This window comes from Austrofundulus limnaeus, unplaced genomic scaffold (genome assembly GCF_001266775.1).
Source record: "Austrofundulus limnaeus strain Quisiro unplaced genomic scaffold, Austrofundulus_limnaeus-1.0 Scaffold15, whole genome shotgun sequence".
NCBI classification, from domain to species: Eukaryota; Metazoa; Chordata; class Actinopteri; order Cyprinodontiformes; family Rivulidae; genus Austrofundulus; species Austrofundulus limnaeus.
This window is the reverse complement of record NW_013952417.1, coordinates 18,179-28,687: the sequence shown is the minus strand read 5'-3', so window position 1 is coordinate 28,687 and position 10,509 is coordinate 18,179. Positions and strand designations below refer to the sequence as shown.

The following is a 10,509-nucleotide window of genomic DNA, read 5'->3' as shown; positions in this document are numbered from 1 at the left end:
CCCTTACTCTCTGGCGCTCAAGAGGTAGAGGAGCCAAATGTCTGGCTCACTGCTGCCAACTAGTGGTCAGAGGCTGAACTACAACATAAAAATGAACAGTTGGCAAGAAGGTTGATATTTTAAAACTTAATTAAAAATCGATACAGGGCTTTAGAATATCGATACAGTATCGGGAAATGAAATATCGCGATATTTCAGTGTATCGATATTTTCTTACACCCCTAATATACAGTACAGACCAAAAGTTTGGACACAACTTCTCATTGAAAGAGTTTTCTTTATTTTCATGACTATGGAAATTGTAGATTTACATGGAAGGCATCAAAACTATGAATTAACACATGTGGAATTATATACTTAACAAAAAAGTGTGAAACAACTGAAAATATGTCGAAGAAAAACGAGTGGCCATCATTACTTTAAAAAATAAAGGTCAGTCAGTTTGAAAAACTGGGAAAACTTTGAAAGTGTCCCCAAGTCCAGTCACAAAAACCATCAACTACAAAGAAACTGGCTCACATGAGGACCGCCCCAGGAAAGGAAGACCAAAAGTCACCTCTTCTGCAGATATGTTCATCCGAGTCACCAGCCTCAGAAATGGCAGATTAACAGCAGCTTAGATTAGAGAACAGGTCAATGCCACACAGAGTTCTAGCAGCAGACACATCTCTAGAACAACTGTTAAGAGGAGACTGTGTGAAACCACTGCTAAGGACAGGCAACAAACAGAAGAGACTTGTTTGGGTTAAAGAACACGAGGAATGGACATTAGACCAGTGGAAATCTGTGCTTTGGTCTGATGAGTCCAAATTTGAGATCTTTGGTTCCAAACACTCTATCTTTGTGCGATGCAGAAAAGGTGAACGGATGGACTCTACATGCCTGGTTCCCACTGTGAAGCATGGAGGAGGAGGTGTGATGGTGTGGGGGTGCTTTGCTGGTGACATTGTTGGGATTTATTCAGAATTGAAGGCACACTGAACCAGCATGGCTGCCACAGCATCTTACAGCAGCATGCTATCCGGTTTGCCTTTAGTTGGACCATCATTTATTTTTCAACAGAACAGTGACCCCAAACACACCTCCAGGCTGTGTAAGGGCTATTTGACCAAGAAGGAGAGTGATGGGGTGCTGTGCCAGATGACCTGGCCTCCACAGTCACCGGACCTGAATCCAATCCAGATGGTTTTGGGTGAGCTGGACCGCAGAGTGAAGACAAACAAGTGCTAAGCATCTCTGGGAACTCCTTCAAGACTGTTGGAAAACCATTTCAGATGACTACCTCTTGAAGCTCATCAAGAGAATGTCGAGTGTGTGAGGCAGTAATCAAAGCAAAAGGTGACTACTTTGAGGAACCTAGAATACAAGACATGTTTTCAGTTGTTTCACACTTTTTGTTATGCCTTGATGGCTTACTGAAAGGCCTACTAATTAAGCACTCCATAGGTTCAGCTGTGTTGAACCAGGGCAGCTCCTAAAACATGCAGGACACCGTAACACATAATATAAATAGTCACATTGTCCTCAAAAATGGCTGATTTTAGAATCCTCAACCCCCCCACCCCCAAGTCATTGTTCCAAATACCAGAAAATACATTGCTGCTGTTCTAAATTAAAATTTTCTTCTTGGGGAAGGCCCCCAGACCCCCTTGATTGATTGCCTTGTACCTTCTGCACTCACCTGGACTTTGCCCTGTAGATAGTCAGGCCCCTACTTTTTCTGACTAGCCTCCTACTCCTTAAACATTTGAACCTCCTGCTAATAATATTTAGCTTGCCACTAAAAAGAAGGGTAGGCATTTCATGAATGAAACTGAAATATTAATTGATTTTAACAATTTGATTTTGTTTGCCCATAGCGTTTATTTATCACAACGTTTTATCCTCTTACCAGCTATAACAAGAAGGACACTGAAGCAGCAGCAGCCCAGGCCAGACTGAAGGACTTGGAGGCTCAGCTAAACTCCAAAGAAGCCACATTAGCTACAGCGCTGTCTGAGAAGAGAGGCCTTGAAGCAACACTGGCTGAACTGCAAGAACAGCTTCAGGATGTAACAATACTTTCAATTAAATGTTCTCTTGTTTGAAAATATAATTTTTTTTTTCAACATAATTGTCACACTACTAACTTATTTTTGTCTGTGATGTTAGTTAGAAACAGGTCTTGCTCAAGCCAAGAAGCAGCTTGCAGACGAGATGCTTTTGCGTATTGACTTGGAAAACCGCTGTCAAAGTCTGACAGAGGAACTGGACTTCCGAAAGAGCATGCACGCAGAGGTGAGGATATGACTTCTGAAGTCATGGGCAAGTGTTAGTGGTAAAGGAGACGGCACACTGCTTTGGTGAGGAAAAGTGTTGTTTTTTTAACATTGTTTAACCACGTTGTGCTGTAGGAAGTGAAGGAGGCCCGGCATCGCTACGAAACCCGACTGGTGGAGGTGGATTCTGGACGGAAGGAAGAGTACGAATATAAACTGACACAGGCACTGGTTGACATGAGGACTCAGAATGAGGAGCAGATCAAGATCTATAAGGACAACTTGGAGAGCACCTATAAAACCAAAGTATGACACGTTGGTTTTTCTGTCCTCGTGGGGACTTTGCTTTGACTTCCAGTCATTTTCCAGTCATTCCTGTATCCTAACATTGACCTTTACCCTTAATCTAACCATTACCTATACATGCCTAACCCCAGCCTAATCTCAATGCACACCTTAGTCCTAAATATAACCCCTAACTCACAAATGGCATATGTACTGATGGGGATTGGAGTTTCCCCACAGCGTAGCAAATGTGTGTCCACACACGGAGTATGAAAACATAAGTCCTTTTTAGGTGGAAAAATCCAAGTGTATGAGCATGCCTGTGTATAAACTGTAACAGTGGAGGTAAAGTGTAATTTTAACACTGGATTTCTTTTGTGAGCATTAGTCCAGACACGCCTCCTTAATATAGAACCTGTATGTGTAATTCCTGACCAGTCACTTGTACATTTCATGAAATACCTCAGTAGGTTTTATCAGAAACAAGTAAAACAACCAGATATGAGTCAGTGTTGTTCCTACAGTTTAAGGGAGGTCTGCAAACACACACTCTTTAATTGTTGTTGTTGTTTTTTTTAAAGATTGGAACTACTTCAAATGGAGCAGTTGGCATTATTAGATGGGGAGTTTCCAGAGATTTTATCCCATTCAGTTAAGATTTAGTGTTTCAGTTCATGGTAAATTGTTAAATGTGATCAGTAATAATTTAGCTGGAACTAGGGCTAAAATTAGATGAACAGATGTTATCAGTTCCTCTTTGAAAACTCAGTATAACTAAAGATCAACACCTATCTCTGTACACCTTTTTTCATGCAGTTCTTGCATATACCTTGCTATGGTGATGAGCAAATGTCACGAAGTAGTATTGTGAGTAAATATTATGACATTTGTCTCAGGGCTGCTGTAGCTCAGGGGTCAGTTCTATGGTCTAATTCTAATACTGCAGGTTCAAAGGGCATCCAGCTTAAAACAACACTGAGAAGGACATAGTTGAAAGAAAAACAATGATGTCTGTGTTACTCTACTCATGATCAATAAATATCTCACATGCCAGATGTTACATCAAATGAGTTAATGTGTCTAAAAAGACATGTTCACCTTTGTACATTATCAATAGCAATAGATCTATGAGTATTGTGACTGGTTGGCAGAGGCCTACAGGTTCAGGTTTGGTGTTGCACTTTCACATTTCTGGCCTTTTGTTTATTGTATTAAATATGAAAAAAGTTATTTTTTTTAGAATAGGATGATCAGATTTTTTGACACTACTTGCTCTATGCTATCTCCAATATGTTGAAAGACCTGTTTAAGTAAGCTTCACCTACAGTTATGCAAGTTAATTACAATCTGAAGTAAAACTGCAAGATGCAAGTGTAAAACCAAACAAGACTTCACGAACTTCCTGCTCATCAGGAAGTGGCTTGCACGTCTCCGTTCCTCTTTTTAAACTGTGAAGACAACGCTGAGTTGATGACACTGATGTTTTAACTTTGTTGTCCTCAGCTGGAAGACTTGCAACGTTTATCTGAGATGAACGGAGCGTCGGCCAACATGGCCCGAGAGGATCTCAGAGCGTCTGCCCTGAGGATTGAGAGCCTCACTGCCCAGCTGACAGGATTACAGAAGGAGGTAGAGTCTTATCTTATCAAGTTTCTATTTGTTTTGAAGAGATTTGAGAATGTGTTTTATAGTGGTGTTTAAAAAAAAGAATTTCCTGTCTGGATCAGATGATTTCTTTGAAGTGGCATTTGACCAAATCATAACTCATCAATTATATACAAGTTCAAACACAAAACTTATTAAATATGTATTTTTTTGTGTACCTTAATTTCAGTTTGTTTAGAATTTTAAAACCAGGACTCAATTTTGGCAGAATTTAGAAACTACTATTACTTCATTTAATTTTTTTCTTCTATGATATTGTGGCTGAATTGATATCTGCTGAACTCCTTTTTTTTCTCAACACTGAGCCCACACAATCTGCAAAATGGAGAGCAGAGCTGTGACCGATAAAATAAATACAAGGTGTCACCTATTCAGTTATGCTACAGATATGCTTAAGTAATATTCCATCATCGAAGCAAAGAATCACATTTTTATTATTCTAATTTGAATAACACAAATACTGTAATTTATATTCAATCAAAAGTGCAATCCACAAAAACCTGTTTCTTTTATATGGACATTTTTCTACTGTAGTATTCATAGTTGCATTCTAAAACATTAAACATAATAATGAAAATGTGATTATGTATTTGTTACACCTTTCAGCTGATATCTGTTTAAATGTTTCTGGCTTTACTTTTGCCAACAGTAAATATCTAAAGACATTGCTTAATCACAAGTGGTGCACCAATTTCCTTAAATTTGAGAGTTCTGAGATCGGTCGATTCTTTGATACCAGTGGAAAAGATCAGCTTGTCAACTACCTCCACAAAGGTCTGAAAATCAACCACTGTCCCCTTTTACTCTGCTGTGAGCACTACCTAATGTCCATTTAAAACAAGCTTTTAGTTTCAAGGGTATTGTTCAGTGGTTTTCTATAAAATAAGATAGGAACATTAGCTGCGTTTCCATTGACCATGAAAATGCGAAAATTAGAATTTCGAAAACAAATTTGCTCAATGGAAACATGTCAGTTTCGAAAACTTTTTTGACAAAATGTTTTTGCACTAGGATGAGGTGGTTTTTCGGCCGTACTGAAATTGGTGTGTTTGGCAAAACTGCAATGGAAACACTTTTTTCGCATCACGAGGCCCTTGATCCAGAACCGTCTGTTTCTACTGGCGAAAAAGACGACAACAGGAAGTAGAAGTAGTAGTAAAATCACTGAAGTTGTAAAAGAAAGTAAACTCACCGACTACAATTTCCCAAAAATGCCGCATACGTAGCTGCTCCCAGGTATTGGGGGCTTGTCGCTGGAAAGCCACCATAAAGGGCTCGACACACGGGCAGCGACAAACTACAGCGATTAACGGCTGTCATTGCAGTCAGGGTGAAACCCGACACACGGTACACGATAGCGATTGCAGCGTTGTGAATCGCGCTCTCAGATTGCTTGTCTTCACAAAATTTGATTGGTTCTTGACTCTGAAGGCGGGTGTGCATTACGGACGTGTAAACTAAACAAATCTTGCGATGCTAATGATATWGAAAAACAAACACACATCAAGATACAGTTTTATGAGGAAAAACTTACCATAAACTTCACCCTGGTGCCAATAAATTCCCACAAAGCTTTTTAGTAATCACTTGGTGAACATGTTAGCTAACTGCAGTGTGTAGCATACTCTCCTCTCATTGGTCAGTCAATGAAACCCTCGCTGATTGGTTGTACGCTAAGTGACAGCGACAAAAGTTGAACATTTTTCAACTTTCATATGTCGCGTCGCAAACTCGCGTGTGCACGTCTACATGTACGAGCGTGAAATTTCACATGCACTATTTTCGCCGGTCGCTTAGCTGGAGGAGGGCAAGCGATTGTCGCCTCACCGCACAGGCTCCATAGGAAATGAATGGAGAGTGAGCGACGTCGCCTCCCGTGTGTCGAGCCCTTAAGATGCTGACATCTCCTCTGATGATGAGTGCTAGTGTCGTGGTAGCAACATGCTATGTGTTTACATCCATTGCCGCCATGTTTGTAATGACTTATCACGAGAACAAACGTATTCATGCGTGACTTTAATAGCATTTCTTACTTAATAGAAACACCACATTTGCGTAATTGTGTTTTTCAACATTAACAGAATATCGACAAAGTTTTGCGCACATTTGCAATGGAAACACTGATATTGAAGATGTTTTGTGACCTTCTAACACCTGACAGTGTCAGCTATTTAAAAAAACGTTATCGGCCAAAATCAAAATCGGCAGGTCAGACTTTTTAAAGATCAGTGTTCGGTCTGAAAACCGCAATTGGTGCTCCTCATTTAATCACTACAATTCTAGTGTATAGATGCAAGAAGCAGCTCCTTTGGTTGTTCACACATGATGCTATCAAACTGGCTGCATCTTAAAACAACTTGTGCTTTCACACTTGAAACCTGTAGTGTGAGAGCAACTCAGCTTGTTGACTTCCTCTCTTGCTGGCTTAGCGACAGTAAAGCAGTGGATAAACCTATAAATTCAGGCCAGACCTGAAAGTGTGTAAGAGACTAAAGTGTTTCAAGCCAGTCAGCATTATTGTTTAGATGAAGTTCTTTTAAACTCCCAACACCCACCATTTGTTCATGTTGCATATCCAGCAAAAAATGAAAGAAATAAATGAATAACTATGCTCTGTGGCAACTTTTGAAAAGTAAATTAAACTGGTTTTAAAAACAGTTTTTATAAATTAGTTTAGTCAGTTTTAGTGTCAGTCAAATCAATGAGTCCACTTTTCAATGTGAAGCTGCAGCAACTGTTTGTAGTAGAGGATGGAGCCGTAGACCCAGAAATGGTTGGAGCCACAGATCCTTCCCAGACAGAGGCAGAGATAAAAAAAGAAACAGAGTGAGGACTTTGATGAGGGGATAGGAGATCTATGATCTGTTTCAGAAGATGAAAGCGGGGGAGGGGGTAAAAGTGCACAAAGCACCTCACTCCAGCCTGTGCTCAAACCCTGACATATCATCATCAGCCGTGCCCTCAAGTGTTTCCTTGATTAGTTGGTTTGTTTTTAAGAACCCAAATGCAAAGCAACATATAACCATTGTATTCCACGGCAGTAACCCTTTAAAGGGATCCCCGATTAGTTGTAACATTAGACTTTATTTGATAAACATACACTCACCGGCCACTTTATTAGGTACACCACGCTAGTAACGGGTTGGACCTTGCCTTCAGAACTGCCTCAATTCTTCGTGGCATAGATTCAACAAGGTGCTGGAAGCATTCCTCAGAGATTTTGGTCCATATTGACATGATGGCATCACACAGTTGCCGCAGATTTGTCGGCTGCACATCTATGATGCGAATCTCCCGTTCCACCACATCCCAAAGATGCTCTATTGGATTGAGATCTGGTGACTGTGGAGGCCATTTGAGTACAGTGAACTCATTGTCATGTTCAAGAAACCAGTCTGAGATGATTCCAGCTTTATGACATGGCGCATTATCCTGCTGAAAGTAGCCATCAGATGTTGGGTACATTGTGGTTATAAAGGGATGGACATGGTCAGCAACAATACTCAGGTAGGCTGTGGCGTTGCAACGATGCTCAATTGGTACCAAGGGGCCCAAAGAGTGCCAAGAAAAGATTCCCCACACCATGACACCACCACCACCAGCCTGAACCGTTGATACAAGGCAGGATGGATCCATGCTTTCATGTTGTTGATGCCAAATTCTGACCCTACCATCCGAATGTCGCAGCAGAAATCGAGACTCATCAGACCAGGCAACGTTTTTCCAATCTTCTCTTGTCCAATTTCGATGAGCTTGTGCAAATTGTAGCCTCAGTTTCCTGTTCTTAGCTGAAAGGAGTGGCACCCGGTGTGGTCTTCTGCTGCTGAAGCCCATCTGCCTCAAAGTTCGACATGTTGTGTGTTCAGAGATGCTCTTCTGCCTACCTTGGTTGTAACGGGTGGTTATTTGAGTCACTGTTGCCTTTCTATCAGCTCGAACCAGTCTGCCCATTCTCCTCTGACCTCTGGCATCAACAAGGCATTTCCGCCCACAGGACTGCCGCTCACTGGATGTTTTTTTCTTTTTCGGACCATTCTCTGTAAACCCTAGAGATGGTTGTGCGTGAAAATCCCAGTAGATCAGCAGTTTCTGAAATACTCAGACCAGCCCTTCTGGCACCAACAACCATGCCACGTTCAAAGGCACTCAAATCACCTTTCTTCCCCATACTGATGCTCGGTTTGAACTGCAGGAGATTGTCTTGACCATGTCTACATGCCTAAATGCACTGAGTTGCCGCCATGTGATTGGCTGATTAGAAATTAAGTGTTAACGAGCAGTTGGACAGGTGTACCTAATAAAGTGGCCGGTGAGTGTATATTTTAACTGTAAAATAAAGACTGTAACATACTGTAGGCTGTTTAGTTTTTATAATTCCTAAACTAAAAGTTTAAAACTATATTACATGGACGGGACCATTTTATTTACACACAAAGCATTCTGGGTAAATGATGACGTGGATGGGTCCTCGGTGTGAGCGAGCTATATCCACCCTGAAGGTTAATCTTGGACAAAATCTGATGATCGACTCTTTTAAATGAAACCAGAGAGCGTTGACAGAGAGGAGAAGGTAGAAATGACTCAGCCTGTAACTGAAAATATAGATGGAGGACAACAGAGCTGCTTCATGGAAGAAGAACCTCAGCTTAGCCTGTTAGCCTTCGCGCTAGCGCCGACACTATATTGCCTTATATGTATTAGCTCGGTGCTAGCGCGACAAACAAGCTAAACTGCGGTCCTCCATCTATATTTTCAGTTGCAGACTGTCATTTTTGCGTTCTCCTCTCTGTCATGTGGATGGAGGACCTCAGTGACGAGAGGAAAATGTGTAGCACTGAGCTAATACATATTTATGGTGATAGCATCGGGGCTAAAGCTAAAAGGCTAAGCTGAGGTTTTTCTTCCATGAAGCAGCTCTGTTGTCCTCCATCCATATTTTCAGTTACAGGCTGAGTCATTTCTACCTTCTCCTCTCTGTCAACGCTCTCTGGTTTCATTTAAAAGAGTCAATCATCAGATATTGTCCAAGATTAACCTTCAGGGTGGATATAGCTCGCTCACACCGAGGACCTGTCCATGTCATCATTTACCCAGAATGCTTTGTGTGTAAATAAAATGGCTCCATCTGTGTAAAAATGTATTTTTAAAAATTTACAAAACTAAACAGCCTACAGTATTTTTACAGTTTTTATTTTACAGTTAAAATATGTTTATCAAATAAAGTCTAATGTTACAACTAATCGTGGATCACTTTAAGAGCACTTGAAATTATAATGGTGGGTGTCAAAAATGTCCTCTTGGACTTGTCTGTGTCAAACTGATCCTGAGATTCTGATGTCTTTGTAAACGTTCAGACTCGTGGGTGGAGAGATCGTATTGCAGAGCTTGAGGCAGCTTTGGTGCAGGAGAAAGACACGAGCCGCAAACTGCTAGCAGACAAAGACCGGGAGGTGGCCGAGATTCAAGCCAAGATGCAGCACCAGCTGAACGAGTACGAGCAGCTGCTGGATGTGAAACTGGCCTTGGACATGGAGATCAATGCTTACCGTAAACTCCTGGAGGGAGAGGAAGAACGGTAACAAGCTCAAAATGACAGCTTTTCTAAAATAAATAAATAAATAAATAAAATCGAACTGGTCTTTATTTCCCTTCCCTAGACTGAAACTGTCTCCGAGTCCTTCATCTCGTGTCACAGTGTCTCGAGCCTCGTCCAGCAGTCGCAGCATTCGGACTTCTCATGGGAAGAGGAAGCGTGTTGATGTAGAGGAGCAGGAGGCCAGTAGCTCAGTGTCAATCGCTCACTCTGCCTCAGCCACAGGACCTATCTGTATTGATGAGATTGACACCGACGGCAAGTTCATCTGCCTGTACAACACTGGAGATGAAGTAAGCTCCTGGATTCTAGCTTCTAGATGATTTAGGCTGCATAACTTAGAGTCTGCAAATCTGGTTTATTTTTACTGATTTATTTTACTTTGTGTCTGCATCAGGACCAAGCCATGGTGGGGTATGAGATGGTGAAGACCATTGGAAATGCTGCATCAACCTATAAGTTTACACCCAAGTATGTCCTGAAGGCTGGGCAGAAAGTCACGGTAGGAGTTTGTCTTCTAAGATTATGATTTCTTTTTTCCCCCCTCAGCTTTCTTCTTTTCAGGAGTTTGAAATGTAATAAATAAAAAAAAAACAATTTTAATTGTTGACCTTTCAAGCTCCAGATTTCAAAAGCATCTTTCAGCATTTAACAATTTTAATTGTTGACCTTTCAAGCTCCAGATTTCAAAAGCATCTTTCAGCATTT

At 41.1% G+C, this 10,509-nt stretch overlaps 1 protein-coding gene across 1 annotated transcript in view; it reads left to right on the top strand.

The window, feature by feature from the left end:
* lmnb1 (lamin B1) overlaps positions 1-10,509 on the top strand; it is a gene marked incomplete in the record, with an annotated part of 28,019 nt that overhangs the window by 10,429 nt on the left and 7,081 nt on the right. The window contains 7 exon segments of the mRNA XM_014002761.1: positions 1,895-2,051; positions 2,152-2,277; positions 2,394-2,564; positions 4,047-4,172; positions 9,563-9,783; positions 9,866-10,094; positions 10,199-10,303. Of these exon segments, the coding sequence (XP_013858215.1) occupies positions 1,895-2,051; positions 2,152-2,277; positions 2,394-2,564; positions 4,047-4,172; positions 9,563-9,783; positions 9,866-10,094; positions 10,199-10,303 (1,135 nt within the window).